This window comes from Hippichthys cyanospilos, chromosome 20 (genome assembly GCF_059441005.1).
Source record: "Hippichthys cyanospilos isolate Australia breed blue-spotted pipefish chromosome 20, RoL_Hcya_1.0, whole genome shotgun sequence".
Lineage (NCBI taxonomy): Eukaryota > Metazoa > Chordata > Actinopteri > Syngnathiformes > Syngnathidae > Hippichthys > Hippichthys cyanospilos.
The window spans coordinates 9,783,206-9,806,226 of record NC_142388.1 but is presented as its reverse complement, the minus strand read 5'-3'; the positions used below and the strand labels follow the sequence as shown (position 1 = coordinate 9,806,226).

General features: G+C 43.8%; 3 protein-coding genes across 7 annotated transcripts in view; all 3 read right to left on the bottom strand.

Moving 5' to 3' along the window:
• Positions 1-1,401, bottom strand: part of sgk1 (serum/glucocorticoid regulated kinase 1) — a 24,208-nt gene extending 22,807 nt beyond the window's left edge. The window contains exons 1-2 of the mRNA XM_088403805.1: positions 1,364-1,401; positions 406-508 (exon numbers count right to left, since the gene is read on the bottom strand). Of these exons, the coding sequence (XP_088259931.1) occupies positions 406-432 (27 nt within the window). The 5' untranslated portion in view covers positions 433-508; positions 1,364-1,401. The remainder of the gene's footprint in view (positions 1-405; positions 509-1,363) is intronic.
• Positions 1-6,401, bottom strand: part of aldh8a1 (aldehyde dehydrogenase 8 family, member A1) — a 6,948-nt gene extending 547 nt beyond the window's left edge. Inside the window, exons 1-8 of one of the 4 annotated variants that reach the window (XM_088403809.1) lie at positions 6,331-6,401; positions 5,324-5,378; positions 5,042-5,187; positions 3,896-4,043; positions 3,515-3,670; positions 2,756-3,222; positions 1,970-2,131; positions 489-1,840 (exon numbers count right to left, since the gene is read on the bottom strand). In XM_088403809.1, the coding sequence (XP_088259935.1) occupies positions 1,388-1,840; positions 1,970-2,131; positions 2,756-3,222; positions 3,515-3,670; positions 3,896-4,043; positions 5,042-5,176 (1,521 nt within the window). In that variant the 5' untranslated portion in view covers positions 5,177-5,187; positions 5,324-5,378; positions 6,331-6,401 and the 3' untranslated portion in view covers positions 489-1,387. Of the gene's footprint in view, positions 1-405; positions 1,841-1,969; positions 2,132-2,755; positions 3,223-3,514; positions 3,671-3,895; positions 4,044-5,041; positions 5,256-5,323; positions 5,380-6,330 lie in introns of those variants that run through there. The other 3 variants (XM_088403810.1, XM_088403811.1, XR_015863858.1) reach the window with 3 other exon arrangements.
• hbs1l (HBS1-like translational GTPase) lies at positions 6,352-23,021 on the bottom strand. Of its 2 annotated transcripts, none has more exons than XM_088403802.1 (18): positions 22,849-23,021; positions 22,290-22,355; positions 21,799-21,930; positions 21,170-21,394; positions 12,317-12,425; positions 11,906-12,159; positions 11,368-11,533; positions 10,821-10,938; positions 9,754-9,900; positions 9,364-9,438; positions 9,153-9,270; positions 8,518-8,586; positions 8,309-8,413; positions 8,084-8,174; positions 7,896-8,004; positions 7,132-7,232; positions 6,904-7,048; positions 6,352-6,832 (listed from the first exon to the last, which is right to left on the bottom strand). In XM_088403802.1, exons 1-18 carry the CDS (start codon positions 22,889-22,891, stop codon positions 6,821-6,823), a joined length of 2,085 nt encoding a protein of 694 aa, XP_088259928.1. In that variant the 5' UTR covers positions 22,892-23,021; the 3' UTR covers positions 6,352-6,820. The 2 variants fall into 2 exon arrangements, with proteins under 2 accessions (XP_088259928.1, XP_088259929.1); XM_088403803.1 differs by lacking the exon at positions 22,849-23,021 and adding an exon at positions 22,443-22,805.

Below are 23,021 nucleotides of genomic sequence, written 5' to 3'. Positions count from 1 at the left end.
GCTACAATTCACGTTTTTGATGATACACCCTAAAAAACACAGGCTTGCTCCTTAAAAATTAACATATGATAAAAAAAATTGTGACAAAAATGTGAAATTGCCAGTTTTAACATTCAACCACACCGCAGAAATGCCTAAGTCATATTTCAAAATATTTATTTTTCAGAAAGCACATGGATATTTTTGTTTTGATGTAAAAAAACCCTTTCAACAAGACGTGTGCCCCCCCCCCCCCCCATATTAAAATATGACAATTATTCTATGTGGGACGCTCATATGTAATTATTTGACAAAATGAATGGACACCCCCCCCCCCCCCCCCCCTCCACCCCGGATACACAAACACTCAATTGACTTGCCCTAGCGTGTGCGGACACACGTGACTTGGAAGTGTTCAGTTGTTACCTGAGTGGGGAAAAGTCCCGTGAACATTTTTGGGGGGGGTGCGTAGGTTTCGTTCAATGTTCAGACTTGTTGTGGAACAACTTGTCAACAAAACTGCCATACCCTATGTGGGACAAAACACAAGCAGGTAACTCTAAGTTACTTTTTTTTTTTGGCCCAGAAATAAAAACATGTTCCTGGATGACCTCAGGGGAGGGAAAAGGAAAAAAAAAAGTCAACTATTACGGGTCACGATTGACAGTCGAGCGCTGGTGTCTTGTGTCTCATATCATATGCCAACAATGTGGCCTTTCGTATCTTGAATTTTCTCTCATTACTAGAGACAATAGTTTTCCGCCAAGGCGTTTTGTAAGCTGATTTTTCGTAAAAAGAGGCGTTTGTGAGGTGAGAGGTACTACTAAAGTCGTAGCTTTTAATGTGAGTGTGTTCTACTGCCCCTAGTGGACAAGTTGTGCACATCACAAGTTCCTGCTGATTAGAGCTGTCAAAATTAAACAACTATGAAACTAATCGCCAACTATTTTCATCATGGAGGAATTGGTTAGAGCGTTATCAAATTATTTTGACATCGTTTCCCGCACGGACAAGCACAAGTTGGCCTCTCCTACGTCAAAGGAGGTCAACAAACTGGACTTGGAGCCGGCACGCAAAAACGGGACAACGACGTGACGTGGGAAAGGGGCCAAAGTCTTCGCACAAGTTTGCTTGCCAACATCGTAAATTCATAATGCAGCCGTTCGCTGATCCCAAAGTCAGCGTGACATTGCGTGACATAACATAAATGCACCGGTCATAATATTAGGGACGGATGGTAGTCTTACTTCACCTTTGGGGATGCTTAATGGGAGAATTCAGCTTTTCTGGTTTGTCATATTGGAATGTAAACATGATCACAAGAAAAAGGGGTGAAGAGGCTAAAACAAAGATGAAGAAAAAGCAAAAATGGTGGTTGGCACACCTGCTCTCCCCCCGGGCCACTTTTTCAGTATTTGACGGTGACCGTCTTGACCTCGGTGAAGAAGCGGTAGGAGTCGACGCCGCCCTCCCTGCCCACGCCCGAGCTCTTCATGCCCCCGAAGGGCAACTTGAGGTCACGGACCAGCCAGCAGTTGGTCCAGACCAGACCCGCCTGGAGGCCGGCCGCCACACGGTGCGCCCGGGCCGCTTCGCGGGTCCAGACGGTGGCGGCCAGGCCGTAGCGCACGCCGTTGGCCAGGGCCAGCGCCTGGGCCTCGTCATCGAAGGGGCTGACGCAGGCCACCGGCCCGAAGATCTCCTCCTGTGTGACCCGAGACTCGTGCGGCACGCCCGAGATTACGGTGGCGCCCATGAAGTAGCCGGCGCCGTTGGCCTCGGGGAGCTCCAGCGCGTCCACGCCTTCGCCGCAGTGCACCGTGGCGCCCTCCGATTTGGCCAGGGCTACAAAGCCCCGCACCTGGACCGGGAGTCAAAACAACAACACGACGGCCCAAAATCACCTATTGCTCATTTGAAATCAAAGAAAAACGATAATGCATTATGTTACAGTGATTCATATAAAAATTCAAGTAGTCTGTATATTCACCTTCTCCAAGTGTTCCTTGCTGATGAGCGCGCCGTTGTTATTGCTGGGGTCCGAAGGCACGCCCGTCTTCCACTTCCTGGCGGCCGACACGAAGCGCTCCAAGAACGTCGCGTAAACGGCCCGCTCTACGTAAATGCGGCTGGTGCACAAGCAGATCTCTCCCTGGAGGCCCAAAATGACTTGAAGTCAGAATGATTTACAGTCGACGATTAGCGACAGTGGAGAAAAAAAAAATTCTGACTTTGAAGTCTTTATCACTTCATTATTCTGAGTATTCTCAGTATTCTGAGTCAGGGACAATTCTGAGGATAGTCAGAATAATTCTGAGAATGAAGTCAGAATCCTGATGTCAAAAATCTGATTCATCGTAAAATTGTTCTATTCTCAGAATTTTCCATTTTAAATAAAAATTCTGACCTTAAAATGCCAATTCCAAATAGATCAAATCAGAATTCTCACTTGGCAGTAAGAATCATTTTCAAGCGGGAATTCTGACTTTATTCTCATAGTTCTCTCAATTATCCAGCGTTATCTCATAATACTTACATTTGTCATAATGCCCTTTGATTATTTTACGTTTATTCTCAGAATAATCCTAAAAGTAAATAAGCAAAGCCTTTTATGTCACTGGTTTGTTGGCGTGAAAGTTTTCTAAAAGGAAAACTCAGTAAAAGTTGCCAAACACTAATGCGCCACAATCGTGCTTTGTCGCTCTCGTGTGGTCACTCTTGCTCACTGCATTTACGTGACATGCTTTCCCAAGGTTCTAAATTTTCCTCCTCTCACCTGATTGGAGAAGCTGGAGCGGACGGTGGTCTCGATGCAGCGGTCCAGATCGGCGTCCGCGAAAATAATGGCTGGATTCTTGCCGCCAAGCTCAAGCGACAGTTTCTTACAGTAGGGGGCGCCGCGCTCTGTAATGAGCCGGGCCGTGGCCGTGGAGCCCGTGAAGGAGATCAGGGGGACGTCGGGGTGGCCCACCAGGGCGTCTCCCGCCCGGGGACCCGTCCCAAAAACGATGTTGACCACGCCCGGGGGGACACCTGGAGGACCCGGCAACTCAATATGGGATTTTGGGGGGCCTTCCACAAGACGCGTCCTACCGGCTTCCTGCATCAGCTTGCACATCATCCAGGCAGTCACGGAGGTCATCTCGCTGGGCTTGGCCACCACCGTGTTGCCGGCGGCGATGGCGGGCGCGATCTTCCACGTCAGCAGGTACAACGGAAGATTCCAGGGGCTGATCAGACCAGCTACAAAAAAAAACAAAAAAAAAACAAAAACAATTTCATACAGAAAAAAAAAAAAATCAAAATTGTTAAAAGTGATACGATGAATTAGGATTTTTTTCAGTGTCCGCCATCAAACCTGTTCATTACTTTTTTATATAGGATTGCGGGCAATGTCCAAATGTATTTTTTGCATATGTTGCGGGCCACAAAAATGTGGATGGCGGGCGGCAAATGGCCCCGGGCCGCAATTTGGACACCTCTGTCCTACGGCTAACATTGTAGGGAGCGGCAAGTGTTGAGGTGTTTTTCTTACCCACGCCCACGGGGCAGCGCACGGTGTAGTTAAGACAGCCCACGTGATCCATCTGGCTGCAGTCGTTGGTGTGATGGAGCACCGACGAGGCGAAGAAGCGAAAGTTGTACGCCGATCGGGGAATGTCCACAGTCCGGGCAAATGTCAATGTCTTTCCTGGGAACGTTGCGCGGGCAGTGAGTCAAATATGAAGCGCAAAATAGTAGTCACATTCAGTCAATCAACTGAGGTGTCCCACAAGGCTCAACGCTTGGCCCCTTTTCTCTTTTATTTAATGACATTTTTGTTTGGTTGTGAGTGGTGATTTTTTTTCCTCTCTCTTATATTACCCAAATGTTACCCTTTTACCATACCGTAAAGGAAAAGACTGTCCCTGCTCACCTTGGTCTTTGGACTCAGCCTGCGCCAGCTCCTCCAGGTTGGCCTCAATCAGGTCAGCCATCTTGTTGAGGATCTCAGCCCTTTGCTCTGGACTGCGAGCGGCCCAACCTGCGAAGGCCTCCTTGGCCGCAGCCACCGCCGCCTCCACCTTAGAAACACATTTGGATGAAGTGTTACAATGACATACGCTCCGATGGTTAACAGGAGATGAATTACAATATTAAAAAGCATTAATAAAAACACAATTTTGTTAACTCACTTCTAAATACTTCCTGTGTCAGCTGAACTTTGCTAACTGTGTAACCAAACTAAGATGAGAGTCACTGGCACAAGGAACGATGGGCGTCTACTTAGTTAGACTTAAAGAGTTGCTTGATAGAAAGTCAAGAAAATCATCCGAAAAATAAATGTGCTCACTTAACTGGCTTATAACACCATAGTAGCGCCACCAAAATTGTAGGTGTGTTGGACACACTAAATTGTCCTTAGTTGTGATTGGGTAAATGAATGGTTGTGAATCAGCGTGCCCTGCAATTGACCGGCAACCAGTTGAGGGTGTGTCCCCCCTCTACTGCCCAAAGTTAGCTGGAATAGGCGCCAGCAAGCGACCCTTGTAAGGATAAGCGATTATAGAAAACGGATGGATAGAAATTGAGATACGAGTCCTGATGTACAGTTTCTACCATGCAAAACCCGCGCTGATCTCAAAAGCGACACATTGCTGCCATCTAGTGGAGTGATTCTTTAACACAGCAAATATGCATGCATTTGGAACGCGGGAGGACAAAAACGAACTCGAGCATAGGGAGAAGACATACTTGAAGTTTTGAAGAAATCAAGGTTGGAGTCTGTGTTGGTGGATCTAGTGAAGACCACTATGCCCAGGAGTCAAGATTTGAGGAATTAAAAGCGAAACAAAATGTCTTCTTAGGTTTGGAGTTTTGCTTGTGCATGTGTTTAATTATTTACTTGCCTGTGGCCTCTGCAAAGTGCAAAGGTTCTTGTCATTTTGGTGTAATTAGCATGCGATATTTATTTATTTAATTTTTAGCAGGTTTGACTCAAAGGCTGAAAGTGAAATGCAACAATTTGAAGGGTAAGTAAGAAAGGTTCCCACAGTGCAAGGAGAACAGATCAGGGTTGTACCTCTTGCTGGCCACTGTCGGGCACTTTGCAGTACACTTGCCCCGTGGACGGGTCGTACGAGTCGATGTGACGCTGGCACGAGACAAATTTGCCTCCGATGAAGTTCTCCAGAACCAGTAAGGCACTCGCCTCCATGCTTTGCAGTCCTGATGAGTAAAAGTGCAACGAAAAGGAAATCTGTCGGCGTCCAAGTGAATGCCTGTCGGACTTTGCAGCATTGCCCATTGGACAGGAAAAAACACACGTGCACAGGAAGTGTGTGTGTGTGGGGGTGTGTCTTACCTTTCGTACCAAAATAGTGCTGAGGATGACGTTGTCAACTTCACACTGCAGTCTACTGTCACAGAAACACAGTAGACACGACAGACAGGCATCAAAACTATTTAAAGTAATGGTGGCCAAATTATGGGTGGTGGGTGGGAGGGCATTTGTGTGTGTGTGTGTGTGTGTGTGTGGGGTGGGGGGGGTGGGGGGGGGGGGGGGGGTTTGACATGGGCCACAATGTTATTAAAAAAAAACTGCCTAGACATATTTCTCTAGGTCCTATAGAATGGTGGAGACACGCAAAGTCCTCCACCCTGAGCAGGTAAAACCTCACAGCGGAGCCAATCTCTGGTTGCAAAATGTATTTTGTTTTAGTCTCAAAGGAAACCTAGCATGACTAATCTCCAACACACACCTAATTATGGGGGAAGATCAGCGCTGGCGGTATTTGTTTTTTCCCTCCACATGAGGCCCTAAGCTAAAAGTGTCCCAAAGCAAAATATTTGCTGATGAGTTATCATAAAACAACAGAGTAGTATCAACATTAACATTAAAATCAACTAGCCTGGCGTGAGATGAAAGAAATGTTGAATCCATTCCATTTAAGGCATGCTGGCTCATTATCAGTACATAATGCATTTTACACACATATTCTCCTGTGTTTGAGTTAGTATATGTCCAACACTTGTATTCATGCTATTGAATCCCACCAACAAAAAAATATTTATTGAAGAAGAGGAGCAACCAAGTAGGTTTTTTTTTAAAAATGTAATGGTTAACAAGCTTATCGCTGTCATGACTCCACCCCCCTCAAATAATCTACTTGTGGTGCTTTGCATCAAAAAGCTGGTTAACTGTTGATGTGTTATTTAGCACCAGCTAAATTGCATCAGCTTTCATTTTCTTACTGTTTGCTTACGGTCCATAGGAGCAGCTGAAAACAGGTTAAACAAAACAAACAAAAAAAAAAGATGCATTGATGGTTTTGTCTTTTTTTTTGCCTGGAAAATAAATGTGGTGCAAACCTTTTCAAACACGACAAGTGATTTGGTGAGCATTTTTCTTTTATCTTCATCTCATCAAGCTTCTTTTAAAAGTCTGTGGATCCACACCGCTCCAGATGCAACTGGACGCATGCGCGACAGACAGCGCGAGCAAACATTTCCTCCATAATTTCAATCCTGCTGACTCAAATTAAAGTTAGCCATTTCAGTTCAACAACGAAATAAATAATAAGCAGCGAGATTGTTGTGTTGAGGCTCCGTTAATTCGTCACATTCGAATAGTTCAACAAACCGTCGATCAGAGGAGACTCCAGTGCGATGAAGTACTGTACGTCTGATTAAAGCGTAGCTGTCGAGCGAGTCTTTTCGGTGGGGAGCTGGACGTCGCCGGGCTCGGCGAGCTTGTTCGACCGCGCCATTGATTGACGAGATTTGATCGGGCCGGCGGGATGGAGGGATGGACCCCGCGCTCACGTGTACTCTCCGAGGATGACGTCGAGGGGAGCGCTCTTCATTCTTTGATCTGGAGCGAAAAAGAAAAGCTAGCCAAATGCATTTTAAGGGTTGAAAACGACGCAGGTGTCGTTTGTATACCTCGGTGACCACGCCCGCAGCGATGGTGGAGCCCACGTAGCGCAGCATGAAGCGACCCAGCTCCTTGAAGTCTTTGTAGAGCTCCAGCGCCACGGGCCTCTGCGTCTGGATCTCCACGACGGCGTTCATGCCTTTGCCCAAACACCTCCGCGGCCACGAGGACGAGCTCAAGTTAAACACCACCGAGCCTCCTGATTGCGTTGTGGAAAATGTGGCGATTCAACTCACTTTGGTTTCTTCTTGAGGACCTCGCCACTGCTCTTGTGCAAAATGCTGATCAGTTTGGTAATGGTGGCCGGCTCGCTCACTGTCCCGTAATGCAAAAGGACCTGCAAAAACACAAGGATAAATACAACACGTTTTTGGAGGAAACAAGTCATAATCTTTGTTATACTAAACCCCAATATGATGAGACTAAGGTTATCTTTCTGAAGGTGAAAGCATACTATTTACAAGAACAAAGATTTATTTTGCTGCAACAATAAATGGTATTTGATAGCTGTAGATTTGTGTATACATTTTATTCATATTTTAAATGTCATGGTATTCTATTTTAAGCGTGACAGTAAATGGAATTTGAGAGATTTAAGGTACAGTGCAGAATTTAGTGCCATCTAGCGGGGAACTAAGGAAATGCAAGTCATTTTTTTTTTTAGCCAGTGCTCAAACACTTGGCAAGGCCCACTACCACTATACTAACCTTCAAAAAATGGAAGTATAAATATTCCATATTTCAATTAGACCACAGCTTTAAAATGAACAATGCTCAGGTATGGATGGCTAACTGATTTAATGTTTATCCATGTGTATGACGCTAGGCACTTTGAATAATAAGTAAATAAATATAAGACAATTTCTCCATCTCTGTCTTTTGCACATGGCTTCTCCTCACTTGTGTTACAGATGCGCTGCAGCTTATAGCAGCCGACTTTGGGTGAGAATCAGAGGGCAAGCCAGTTTGACAGCCCCCGATTTGAACGCGATATGCTTACCGGAAAGCCTTTAGTGATGGGAACCTCAAAATTGAAGAGTAATAGTCGTGCCCTGAACCGGGTGCAAACTCGGATGGGTTCTTTGGGATCGCAGAACACACATCCCACACTGAAACGAGGCCAAGAATGAAGACAGGATCAGGACAGGTGTGACTTGAGAAATAAAAAGGGGAGTGGGCAGCATTTACTTGATCTTGATGATGTCCATGCCAGTTACCGTCAGGCTGACATGATCACCGGCAGCAGCCCAGTCCAAAGGGGCGTCGTGAAGAGTGATACCTGAGGGATGTTATTCAACTGGTGACCACATGATGGCAGTGTTCCTCCCCGCACACCCACAGTCATGTCACTGCAGCCTTATTATTTGCCTCTTGGGAGTAATTTGAGCATTTTCAGTTCGCTTTGCAACGTACCTTTGACGAGACAGGTCTCATTGGGGGGCATTGCAAGCAGTTTCTCTCCCGTCTGAATATAACCGGCCTCAATCTTGCCTGTGACACAAAAACCCGAGCCTTGGTCTGGAAAAAGAACACCAGAAGCGATGTGAAAGAAGAATAAGACCATCAGAGGCGCCACAGAATCTTGCATGCTCTAGCAAGGCTACAAGAGCCTGAAAGCGTACCTTTAAAGACGTCAGACACGCACAGTCGGAAAGGTTTGTCCACAGAGCGCTGAGGAGGTCTGAAGGCATCTTTGTGTTAAAAAAAAGGGACACATTAGCTTGCAGGATTATAAAGATACACAACATGTAGAATTTGCCACTTATTGCGACGCTCGACCCCTAGTTCCAATTTACGATTGCATTTTTATTAATGTAATAAATACGAGTCAGATTTGTTGAGAGTGGAGGAACAAACAAGTTAAAGTAGCGTGTCACGATTCCGCCGTCTGAAAGACGTCAAACATTTTCCGTTTCTATACGGTGTCACAACAGCCCAATAAGCCTGTTATGAGAAGTCATAATTACAAGCTCATTGTACAACCAATTGAATAATACGCAGTCAGCATTTTGTGTAACAATGGGATCTGCATGAGAAATACAAGAAAGGAAAGCACACCCCATTATGTTAACATGCTAATACATTTAGTGTGGCCTGATTCTAGATTTTTTATCTTGTCTAGCTCAAAGTGAAAGAGTTTCACTGAGCATCACTGACACTATGTGAACTTTATACATTAGGGGTGTAAGCAAAACAACTTTTTCACTTCCGATATGACATAACACTGCAGTCTAAATTCCTGCTACGGTTGCATTACCAATCTGCTCCAGCAGGCTTAGACCGGAATACCAAGAGGTGAGCTCCGGCAATGTGCTCCGAGTGCTGAGGTTCTCTCCTGACAGGCCGCTGGTGGGGATGTAGAAAACGTCAGAGTCCTGAGGATTTATTCAAAACAAAACAAAAAAGGTTATACTCTGACTTGTTGAAATACTAACGCGACTTCTGTCCCAGCTGCCACTTGGACAAACCTTGAAGCCCGCCTGCTTGAGGAAGTGGCCGAGTTTGGACGTGATTTCCTGGAAGCGTTCCTGCTGCCAATTGACCTGTGGATGGATATGCGCCATTTCACCCAGTCAGCGCTAAGGAGTGGTGCCAACAAAGAGCGAGCAATTAAACCACGGCAATAGGAATTCAAGCGCGGTGCGTCGGGAAGGAAGTCGAGCGGCGTAAAAGGAGATGTGGCTATCACTGGGAGGGACACACAAGTAGAGACGTGCAAGTGGCCGGACCAGCTCATAGAACAAGGACGACAAGTGCGGCAAATAGAGGGGCGCGGCTGGATTCTGCGTTGTCTGCTGCAAACACTTACGTCATTCAGAGGCGAATGAAAAGTCACCATTTGGTGTCGGCGTTCTGACCTGGTCCATCTTGTTGACCGCAACTGCCAGCTGCGTGACGCCCAGCGAACGCACCAGCAGGCCGTGTTCCCTGGTCTGACCGCCCGCCTCGAAGCCCGCCTCGAAGCCCCCTCGGCTGGCGTCCACAACCAGCACGGCCACGTCTGCCTGTGGAGAGCAAACGCACGCACGTGCTTTGTTTCGTTTTTTGGGGTTTTTTTTTGCTTTTGCAAGCCATCAGGAGACAATCCACCAAAAAAGCTAATGCATGTATCTGCTGAAATATGTCAATTTACGAAAGAGAAATGAAAAGATGTGAACCAGTGGCTCTGCTCAAATATGATGTTTTAAAAATGTAGTATTAAAAATGTAAAAATGAGTTCGTGACATGCAAATATGATGTATATATAATTGTGTATATGAATAATGTGCAATGTGTTATATGTTTGCTAAAATAATCAATGAAACAATGGGCGACAGAGTAAGCTTTTGAAGTATTCATTTTTAGTTTGAACTGCTATTTAACTCTGCAATATTCTTTCGGCGCAAAGTTGATCAAATCCATCCATCCATTTTCTTTAAATATATGCTAAACATGCAGGCTGTTGAAGATATGATTTCAATGTAAGCGGGCAATTAAAAGAAAAAAGTTTAAAATAATTAAAAAAACGTTTATGCCATCTTTCTTAGTAAATATATGTTGCTAGCACCTGCGCCTTATTCGTGACAATTTTCATTATATTTTTTGCTTAATTTTTGCTGCTGCCGCTTATATAACATTGCAACTTATAGTGCAGAAAATACGGTGCATCAAATCTCAATTTAGAAACCAGACCAGACTTAAATTACAATTCTCAAGCAAACCTTTGTCAAATACACGTCATGAAAAAATGGGACGGCACTTTTAGCGTGAGCACAGTCATATGGGAAAAAAAGAAATGACATAAGGCGACGTCGAGCACACCTTAAATGAGCAACACCCAAAACCACAACGCAGCCAGATGTGTAAGGAGGCCACGGAGACATTTGAGTCGGAGCCCGCGCCGCTCTTTTAAAACAAAGCCTGAGGAGGGCGGAGGTGCGCTTACCTGGGCAGCGCCGGTAATCATGTTGGGGATGAAGTCTTTGTGTCCGGGCGCGTCCATCAGCGTCACAACTTTCGACTTTGTTTCAAACTTGGTCATGCCCACATCCATTGTTACACCTCTGTGGTCAAAAAGAGATTTTTTTTTTGGTAGGTAATTTAAACAAATTATTTACAAGTTACGGTAAACGCATTCAAAAAAAATATACCAGAGTGACGAGTTTTTTTGTTTCAGGGCCAAGGGGATTATTCATCTTGATGGTATAAACTTAAACAAATTCATTCAAGAACAATGATTTAATTTAGTTATAAATTGGAAATTCAGAAGAAATGTTCATCAAAAATAGTGCGAGTACATTCCGAGAAAATGAGAATACACAGGTGGGTGTTAAATTTGGGGAATTACGTACGGTATATCAACAACTGGGCCCATGTTGAAATCCGTTTGAATAAAAAAGGAAACAAATTCCAATCTATTTAAATGAATGAAAATGGAAACCTAGTAAAAGGTTTGGGTGAATGGCGCTTTGCCGCTTCCTTCGGCAGCGTACCTGTCCCGCTCCTCGCCGGTTTCATCCAAGACCCAGGCATAGGCAAAGGACGCCTTGCCGGCCTTCTTGGACTCGGTTTCGTACTTGTGCATGGTGCGCTTGTTGACGTTGCCCAGCAGAAAGAGCAGGTGACCCATGAGCGTGCTCTTGCCTGCGTCCACGTGGCCTGAACCAGTGGAAGAGGAAAGACAAGACTTAGTGAAAGCTCGAAAAGATGGGAGAGGAAGACTGGCGCGGGAGTGATAAAGCAGGTAGGGGGCCGGGGGAGATGATAAGAGATGGCCGAAAGGAAGCTGGAGATGTGACAAGGAAAGTTGCACAAGCGTAGATATGAAGGCAGGCAGATAGATAGATGCAGGTTTCACACCAAGGGAAACTCAACACTTGTCAAACTAATTGTCATTATCCTCTTCGGTGGCCCAAATGTGAGAAGAGGAGTTACTATAGCACTTAATTTATGTAATATCCGTCGTTTTAAGACCCTACTTTTAGCCCCAAAAACTCCCACCCACCCCACTCCATTTATAAGTGTTCTTACCTATCACCACTAAATTGAGGAGAGGTTTGCCCCCTTGTCTCTTCTCCAGTTCCGCCTTCACATCGATGGCCTGGCGGGCCTTCCCGCCAGAGCGCCCGGGAGTCAGAACGCCGGGTGTATCGTCCTCGTTGGAACATCTCGACGGCGTCTCGGGCCGTTTGGGTGTGGCCTCGCCGGCGGCGAACGTTACCGTGATGTTTTCGGGGCTGGCGCCTCGCCGCCCCGCGGCAGCGATGATGCCGTTATCGCCGCTGCTGAGGGGAGAGAAAAACATACCACGAGTCGGTCACTAGTCACATACGTCTCTGATTTGTTTCAACAAACAAGCAATTACTTCAGACCCATTTTTAGTATGTCCTAAGACAAATGAATCCTGCATTAAAATGAAACACATTTATCTACTTCGGGTACCTGGGAACGTCGAAGCCCATGGTCTGCTTCTTGCCGGAGACCGTCATGCGGGCCACTTTGGGTACGACTTCACAGTCCAGTTTGTTGTTTGACACGTCTCTGCTTTTAGCTACGAGGAAAACAACAAGGCTTATGTGGACTTACACTATCATTCGGGGGCATAAACCTTCAATATAACCAATAGGAAAATTGTGTTGGAAAATGTCTTGCCACTTTTAATTTCACGACCAGGGTTTCCCTGTTCTTTTATGACAAATGGAAGGTAGATTCAAACATTTTTATAGAATACTTATATATATAGCAAAGCTGTTTTGTTTTCCTCAAGAAATGGTCTTTATTAAACAATAATATGACAATTATTATTATATTAATATTACAGGTATTAATGTTTAATGCCTTTTCATGTATATGAGTATGAAATGTCCGACTGTGTTTGAATGCGCCATACGTCAGGCCCTCACATCAGCAACTACCGGAGACTTGGATGTGCCAAGGTATTTGGAACGAAACCAATGCTCCGAGGAAAACTTTCAAAATAAAAGTCTGATAAAGCTATTGCATTGATATGCATGTATTATTTGGTGTGTTTAGTTTGACGTTGGTTAAATGATACTTTATGTAGATTATGTCAATGGTTAGAACCATGGCTCTGAACTGTAGAGATCCCACATTAAGTCTAATGAAACCCGGCACATTTGAGCGAAGATGAACTGTCGTTCAAAACCGATTGGGGACCATCGGCACTGAGGCGCCTGCTTGAATCTCAGTGTAGCGAGTCCAAAATTTACACTGCAAACAGCAATGCGAAACCGTTTATTTCCAGTCGTGTTGTAATATTAAATATTGTGCACTGAGAATGCTAAACAAACAAGAATATATTCATTAACAATGGACATACCTTCATAAATAAACTCATATTTAATCTCTTTAAAAAAAAAAAGTGTCATCCCCGTCCCAAATGACCACAAATGCAAGTCATAGCGTCATAGCGAGCATCTCGTGATTCATTTAAGACACTGTCGGTGTTACTTCCTGGCGCACAAGGGGTTAATCTCTCAAGACGCCGTTAGCACCAGTTTTTTTTTAAAGTAGAAGCATGACTAGGCTCAATCAGGACGTTGCTGCATTGACAAAATGGAAAAGCATTACTTTGTGTTTCTTCAATTATTTTGGGGGAAAACCACACATATTGTTCATTCCCTTCATTGACTCTCTTGACAAGATAATTGAGAGCATGGGGGGCAGATAAGCTGCGCCTGGGCAGAGTGATGACACTACTTTCTCCAGCCTTCTGACTCAGCACAAAAGGGAAAAGTCCCTCCAGTTTTTGAAACAAAAAAGTGGGCAGATTGTATCAATCCGGCTTTACTGATTAATCTGCAAACACATTTGGCTGGTTCGTGACAGAGACGTACGGCAAGTTGAAATGAAAGTGTTAAATGAAGTTAGTGACGGCGATGACAAGAAGCGCAAACGGGCTACGCTTGGTAGCCAATTCATGCAGCGGAGCGTAACCGTTATTTCCACTGTTTGAAGAAGCAAACATCTCCTTAAGCAATTGAACGTGTTGTGCTTTGCAAGCAAAACACTTGCCAGGTACTTGTCAATGGCTCCTGCAAGCCAAAGGATGAAGTGATGTTTACATGATTTTTTCTTTTTTGCTTAATTGGTTTGAGTGGAATTTCTTGGTTTGTTTGTGTTCCGGATTATCCCACAACCGCCAAACATGTTTTTTAAAGTATAAAAACCAGTGGCATGGCCCATGGAAGAGACCATTCAATGTTGGTGTGCGTAAAGTTTAATTTTTAATCTAGAAGGCCGCGCAGTATTTCCAATTGACATTGTCCATTTGTCATTTAGCTCTTAGCAGTGTTTGCATTAAACAAGGGTGTTACCTTCTTGGTTTTAAGAAAAGAGTTAGCATACTGAGCCTTAACTTTAAAATTCAATCGAATTGTAATCGACCATAATGATTGAAAAACAAATGTTGATTTTATTTTTGGGTCGTATCACTCAGTCGTAGTGTATGTTTATCAGGAGTTAAACGTGAACGAGGGTCTCGCACAGCTGAGCTATAAAATTCAGATTTGTAAATCACTGTATTGACAAACAGGTTCCTGTAGATGGCAGCGTTACGTCGATATGAATTTGGAATCAGCACAGCTTTTGAGTAGAAGACATTGTCCGAAGTTCACAAGAATCTTTGCCGCCGACGTTTTCACGGTTCGTTTTTTTTTTTCTTTCCTCCCTCCTTTCCATCCAGCAGTGCTGTATATATGCCAGTCCACTACAGGCCACAACTCTCTCGAATTGCTGTTTGGTCTTGGTGGAGGTCTGGGCTCTCAGGCTAGTCTTGTTTCTTTTGTGTATCGCCCCGAAGGCAACCCTGACATCAGGGCGGCCTGAGCTGAACTACAAACAACAAATGGGGTTCCGAGGCTTGGGAGCAGGATCTCACAATCAGTCAGTCATCCTTACAACTGGGCCCCCGGGGCCTAACTGAGCACAGGATACGAGGAGCTCGCCCAGGATATGCAAATATCACACCCTCGCCCCGTCAGAACACACAGGCTCCGGCTAAATACAAAGTGCTGGGGTAGAGGGTGATGACTGACAGCCATATGGATCAAAAGGGTTTACCAAATCTTAATGATCCGTCAGCCTTGAACACACTAGTTAATTAATTAGCTAAGTAGAGCCACTTTTTACATGTAAATAGCCTAATCTGTTCCAAGCCCCCCAAAATGCTGCTAAAATCTTTAAATACTAATGCGCTATAAAAATGCATCAAAAATTGTAACACATATAAGAATATTAGTGCATTATATTAGTGCATAATAATCATGAAATTCAAAATACATTCTGTAAAGAATAATAAAAAAAACATTATTAATCCATTGAAATTAATCATATTAATAGTCTTGTTTGAGCTAACACTGGTGTCTCAATATTATACATCTACAATGTCACCTTTCATATCCTGAATTTTCTTTTGTAAGTAGAGACATTATTTTTCCCAAGAGGCATTCCATAACCTGATTTTTTTTTGTAACAAGAGGCGTTGATCAATAGAGGAACAATTGTATTTGTCACTGAAGCCCACGACTATTGAACAGCGTTCCAAACCACGTTCAAAATATCCTGGAAAGTCACATCACTTTTTGTATGAACCTACCCGTGTTTTTTTTTGCACCTTATGAAAAATTGCACCTTATGAAAACAGAAAAAATTAATTGTTCTTTAGTAAGCAGCTATCATCATAGTGATTTTTGAAGAGGATAAAGAATATATGCATGTGAGTGCTTATGTAGAGAATATCTGTCGATAGGTTTTGGGACACAATTTGTCAACAAATACCCATGCTTCTAAAACCGGGGCTATTGACGCAAACTGCTTGACGTTCCTGTGTCAATGGTGTTCTGCAATGTTGGTTAGCATTAAGCTAAGTGGACTTTCCTGAGGCAAAGCAGTGGTTGTTTTAGATAAACATGGTGTAATTTTCTTTGTTTGATGTTTAGTTTGACGGTAAACCTCAAGGGGGAGGGGCATCAAACAGCTTCAAGCCTTTTTTTTTTTTAATGAGTTGTTCACTATTTGCCAAACTTCTGGGGAAACTGCTTGTATCTCACGTTTTCATTTACAAGTCAAAGCCAAAAATTAGCAGAGAAACCATCTTATTAATGAAGTCTGGTCACTTTATTGATTTTATTTTATTTATTTTTGAGCCATTGAAGTTTCCCATTAACCTTACGGTGATCTCATGGGGTGTTTCGACACCCCAATTTTTTCTAAATGCTCATAATTTCTATAATACAATTTCTGTCTCTCTTTACAGGTCTTTTCCCAACTCATTGATCCAGTTATATCATGTGAAGATGTATTCTAACAGTTAGCCATTTTAATTTAATTTTTTTTCTGGTCCATCATTTTTAGTCCCGTCGGTACGAGGACCCCCTTCTGTCGCCGCCTGTCTCTTGTTTTTGTAAATTTACCCAAACTGTGAACGGCCGTCCAACAGGCAATTATTGATGCTACTTTAGACATCAGTGCCTCAACAAATTCTTAGTATTTTTCTAAGAGTGATTTTATGATAAATCTTGAGCTGACTTTGAAAGGGTCATAGTCAAAGGGTCTTTGAAAGGCTTGACTTTGAAAGGGTCATAGTCAAATTTATTTTTACTTTCAACCCCTCAAAATGTTAAGTAGCACCGGCCCTATCCATACATATGTGTATTTACATAGATATTCCAAGGCTGTTTCATTTCGAAGAATTTTCATTTTGTGAGGAAAAAAAAAAGTGTTAACTGCTATTCAATGCTGCAGATGTCACAAACGGGACTATGCGTTGCATGAAATAAACCACTTCCCTGCAGCAAAAAAAAAAAAGCTTTCCTGCAACATTTAGTTCTTGGATTGAAGCCTTTTGGCACCTACAAATCCCACAATCCAAAGCAAAAACTTTGCATTTTGGAAGTCAGGCTAAGACACTCAATGAAGTCAGTCATTGAAAGGCTTCATTGAAAGGGTTCAAATGTCCTAAGTTCTCCGCTACTGCACCCCGGGGTTTTGGGGTCTCAAGTCAAAAACTTATATTCTACCCTGTTCACGAGCTGCCATTGAAAGGATTAATGCAAAAAATAGGGGGAAATACATGATACAACATTTGATTTTAAATGGGTTTCCAAAATTGAAAATCCAATTTTTATGGCAGTAAATGAGCCCGACATTGGCTACATTTGAGAACTGCAGAGTGTACCTCTCGAGCTCCCGTTTGCAAGCACTTAGAAGGGATGGGAAGACGGCGTATTGAAAGTCAACGTTTTGACAATCTATGCAATATTTTGTTTTTGTATGGTCTTTGTATGGTCTTCCTTTGACCTCTAAACCTCTAAAAGCCCATGTGTCAAAATTCCCCCCAGGGGTTATTATTGATATCATTGTTGGTAAATCCATGGAAAAACACAGCTGAGTGAGGATGAAGCACCGGGAGTTAACTGCAAGTGTGACAAATTGAAACTATTTGCATTTGTTCGGCAATTTGATTTGATGTGTCAAAGCTAAAGTTGTGAACCGTGTAAAGGTGATAAGATTTTCCAACGTAGGTGGTGTGTCGTAGTGTCGCGGCGCGGGATGGTCTACAGATGCTGTGTGCCTGTGGTGACATTTTCTCCTCAGACGCAGCATGCATCCTGCTTTAAACCCACACAGTCGCTCCATTTGAAAGAAGTCGCCGGACAAAGGTGCTCGCTCATCTTCTTAGATCGAGAAAAAAAAAATCATTAACTTAACGACGAGCAAGAAAACTCCCCAAAAGACACTTCAAGTTGTTTCGTGCTACTGCACCCTTCAAATTTAAAACAACCATATAAAACTTTAGTTTGAAGTCAACTAGCTTTGCGCTGATGTAAAAGGGAGACACCACAGACAAGCTAACAAATACAATCTACGTGGTGGTGTGGCAGATTTCCAGGTACAGTTCACTGCAGGTTTAAATAGTCAGTTTCAAAACCTCAAGTTCTTTTCATTGGCGGTACGAGTTTCTTCTTGGTCAAAAAAGTCATGTGGTAATTTCCGGGTGAGTGAAGCTCGGTTGAAGAAGGATACAGTATGCAAAACATGCTTGTGCTGGTATAATGTCACGTTTACAAAAATGCCACACCACTCTATGACAAAGTCAAAGTTACGTGACATTGTCCTCAATTGAAGGTTGGAAACCACCTACGAGATTCAGCATTAGCCATAGACTGATAATCAGTCCGGTCGATTATGGGCACGGCTTTTCTGCTTTTTTTTCCCTTAACACCGAAGGTCAATAATAAATTAAATTACAACTGTGCTAACCTCAGGGAACGATGTATTTGAATTTTCAGTTGGCTTTTTTTCTGCATAAGATTATTATAAAGAAAATTGATATGACATCCTCCTAAGGTATACTAATGTTTTTGGAGGGTAGGCTGGCAGGGCTTTCAACTTTTTTTTTTCAAGGCATTTGCAAACTCCTCCACAGAAGAAACGGGGAAACCGCTTTGACTGGTCTTGTCACTATTTTCCCTCGTTCTGAATTTGCGTCCGTGTTTGATGGCCCTGGGGTTCCTGTGCAGCTTTGCGCAGCTGCTGCATGAGGTTGACACCCATTAATTCAAATAGTGGCCCATCACCGCATTTCAACAAGAAGGAATGACTCAACATGTATCTTTAACATCGGCCCATATTTTCTCAGCCTGCCTCAAAAGTGCAGAAAAGAGGCGCATGGTCGTCATTTGCTCACAGATGATTCAAAGCAAAATCTCATCATGACTGGCATGACTCACGCTACAACTAGGGAGGAAAAAAAAGCCTCTTATAATGCTGGATGTGAGTGTGATCGGAGTAATAAAAATCTGAATCGCACAGCTTTTCCAAACAGCTAGGTGAGAATAGAGTCAATACGGTATTGGACATTTATTTTGTCCTGACTTTGGAGGGCTTAGGCAAAATCATTTTTCACCACACCTTGAATCTAAATGGGCAGAGAAGCTGATGAAAAACTCATATTTAAATGTATATTTATTTCAAATGTAACAGGCTAACCTCGGGCAGCTAGATGCGACACACCCTCTTAAAACACACCATTTCTTCTCAATATTCCTTACAGTTAATGCAACAACTCCTTGGATAAGACTGATGTTGCACATTATTATTCATCGTAAAAAATGGTTTATGCATGACACATTTGCTCATGAGAAAAACTCCAGGTGTCATTAAAAAAAAAGTCATCTCCCCCCCATGATGTCAAACCCAAGTAGCAGTAAAACCATCAGCATGGTTAGCTGATCCAGATCCAAAAATCTGCACCTGCACTCAACATCAACCTCCGTCTTTTTGGTTTCGAGGTAGGGTTTGGCAAGCCCAAAACAAGAAAAGAGGCCACATTTTAAGAGGATTTTTTTCATACAAAAACGCGAATGCTTAACGACATAAGAGTGTGGTTTAAAAAAAAAAAAAAAAGTGGTGGGACAAGTGTAATGAATTAACTACACTTGTGTTAAAAAGTCAAGAAAACATCTTTGTACACAGAATAAAGAACAAAAACATCTCTAAAAGTTAGTAAGACATTCATTTAGCTGCCAAAAAACCTAAGCAATTTCGGACAACAAAAGGTTGTAGTAAAAAGTACAGTAGTAGCATAAGTGTCTGTTGAGTAAAATTAAGTTACTTTGCCCAGATAGTGTCAGAGCAATGTTTCCCTGCGGCCCCTCATCTACCGAGTGAAAGCTTTTCTCTGATTGGCCCTGACAATGTCATCCGGCGAAGGCGTGTCAAAGGCAAATGGGACGATGTGCTGCAGGAAGAGCAAGGGCACGCTTGCTGCCCTGTGTCTGCCTTGAGCCAGCCTTTTAGCTCTTCTGTGCCGCCGGCAGCTCCGGAAAGTCAAAGCGATGGCAAAGACGGATGGTGGCGCAAAGACTGAAGACCCAGCCCTGAAGTCGGGGGGCCCGGGACAAGACGACGAAGGGAAATCCTCAATGTTGGCCATCAGGACGCTCAAATCCATGCTCTGGTTCTCTACCTTGTGGCGGAGATCGCTTTGGGCCCCGCCTTTCCGAGTATGCTCCACCAGGGGCGAGCTGAAGACGTACTGTGACTCATCTGAAGCTGCTGAGGTTTCACAGGTCAAAGGCGAGGCAAGGAGCGGTGTTGAAAAGCCCGGCGGTGGCTTGGGCGCGCCAGCAACCTGCCGGGCCTCCGCCAAAGGGCTCGCGGTACCGTGCTGCAGCGCTAGCTCGGAAAGTGACACAATCCCGCCAATGTTGACGTCTGCGTCTGCCGGAAGGTGGCTGACTCTGCTTTGGTGCTGCGAGGCGAGCTCGGACAGCGAGAGGGCGGGCGTGGCATCGCGTGATCCTCTCGAGGCTTTGTCGCCGGCACAAAGGTCCTTTAAAATTGGGCCTCGGTTGGAATGTTCCTGGATTAAATCAGCCAATGATGGGCTCCCTTTCGGATGAGAAATTGAGAGCTCGCTTCCTAATGATTGTTGATTAAGCGCGACAGGACTCAAACATGGGAATCCAGGAGGAGGTGTTGCCCTTTTTATGCCGGGTTGCATTATGGAGAGGCTACTAAACGAAGCTGAAAGCAGTGACGAAGCTGACGACATGTTTAAAGATGCTAACGTGCCCAAAGACAGTTTGGTATTCAAACTAGGAGACGTTGCATTCAGGGATGAAACGGGCGCCTCATCGCCAACTCCTTTAGGTCCTTTTTTGCGTTCATGTTCAGACATGAGTTGCGCCAAGCTAGCAGCGCTAACGCCTAGCCCACTATCATCTGGCTTTTGGAGGCCACCGAGTGCCGCGAACGGAGACGAAATGTCGAGTGGGTGAGGGTGCGCAAATGTGCTGGGTTTAACAGCCGCTGCGGCTCCAACGTTTGACAGCGATTGAAACAAGTCGGCTCCTTACCTTACAGAAGCCGATTGCAGTTGGCCAAGAGGAGGGAGAGGCGGGACAAGTGCAGAGACCATGCAGGAATCACGGCATCAATCCGAAGGAACAGTTGAGGGGGGAAAAAAAAGGCACTTTGTTAAAAAATTGCCTGAAATGTGAATGTTCTAATGCTGAACTTTTTTTTAAAAAAACAAATTTTAAGTCAATATGACTTAAGATTATACATAAGGAGGTCCTTGTGTATGTGGTATGCTATTCTGGATTTTTATGCTAAGACATAAAAGCAACTTCAGCAGCAATTCTTTCAACGTACCACTAAAGGGATTGCTTACGACTTGGCACTCGTTTTGACAATCCTCAAGTTGGAAGAAAATTTCATGCGGAAAAGCATTGGTCCAGTGTTCTAATTGAAATAAACTTCAACTACCTTTCTCAATCACAGCCGCCTGCCTGCTTCTTTGCGGTAGCGGTGCTTTCTCCACGTTGGCATGGTTGTTGTGAACGGGGGCCGTTTTGGGGTCTTCAGACAGGACCAGATCCAGTGCCCTCTGTGGGTCGAAGCCACATCTCATGGCCGCCTGGTTCAACATCGAGTCTGGCATTGAGTCACCCAGCACAGCCCGCATGTGGTCCAGGCAGGAGTAGAGTTTGGCTGTGGGAAGAAGAAAACACACGGGACATTTTCAATAAAGTCAGACACACACACACACACACACACACACACACTGCAGGAAAATTTCAATTAGTTGTCAATTGTCAATTTTCTTTCTTCATTTTGGGGATTTGCTTGTTTTTCAAGAACGCAAAGGTTTCAATTTTCTTGATTTAGAGAAAGTTTTACTCCCAGCAATAGCTGCATTCACCAGCCCTAGAAATATATTTTCTCATGACAGATACAGCGGAATTAAGACCTTCCTTTAGGGAAAGAGATCATTAATCATTTAAAATGTTGATGCTCAACAACGGAACATCATACGAGCTCATTTTTTGTCAAGTGTGAAAATCAAAGAAAACAATAAAAATACGACATCACGATGAAGCTATTGAGCAAGTTACCTTGATCAAGCGGGTCAAGGTTGTGGCTGATGGTGGGCGACATGGGTAAATTCTCTTCTTCGTATTCCTCCTCCTCAAGGGGGTCCTCCTTCGGCACTTGCTTCTCTCGACGAGAGTAGATGAACTGATTCGCTGTACAAAGACAAAACAACAGCTGATTATTTAGACTATAAGAGACTTAAAGCTACTATCGCAAGAAGTTATGCATTTCACTTCGTTGGGACAAAAAACCTTTATGTCCATCTATTCAAGTTGATGATGCATAATCCTTACTATTTTAAACTATAGTCGGTGAAATTTAAATGGGGTATGAGGTCAGGCAAAACGGGTACTCTTTTGTGTGTATTAATCATGAAAAAATCTGGCTGGTATCATATTCACTTCAAGAAAACAAGGTGAAGGCACCACGATAGAAGATGTTTGGTGATGGGGGGGTTGCCAGCACAAAACTACATCAGTCTTCTTGAGCAAACACCCTACGGGGAACCCACCTGTTGCTGGGGATATACAGTAGTCATCCTCCACGGATTGTCCATACATGTCGTCATCCTCAAAATCTAAGAAAGAAAGAATAGCAAGTCAGTCTTAATTTAATCGTTTACAAATAAACAAATGCAGATATTAGCATTCTTTATGCCACCTACCACATTATTTTACCAGGTATTTTTACTGAATGACTGACACATAAAAGGGTAAGTAATTATTCTATAGTAATGTTTCAGATTTTGACAATTTCAACAAAATGTCGGGGGGGGAAAAAAGTTTGCAATCTTGTTTCGAAGGCTCTAAATAATGTAAGGCGGTTCTTCCGACATATCTCAACTTATGGCACATTCAGTCACGCCTTAACAGTACACATTCAGGTTAAGGAACGATTTATAAAACATGTTGTCGATATTGGTAATTGACACGACAGCAGAACAGCCGCATGAACTAACGTTAGCCACGAGCGCTCCGTTGAAAAACACAGCAATTTAGCTTCCCTGCTAACTAGCTTAGCATGCTGCGGCCTATCCATGAGGTTAAAACCCACTCGCCGAGTTCAGGTACCTTCATCGTAGTTATAACCGCGAACGTTTCTATGTCGAGACATTTTTGGCTCATGTGTTGTTTAGTCAGCTAGTCGGTAGAAAAATTGTTTAGCTTTTGTTTTGTTGTCGATTGTTATGACGTGTGTCTGAGTCCCGGGGCCATTGCATCGCTTCTGCGCGTGCGCGACACCT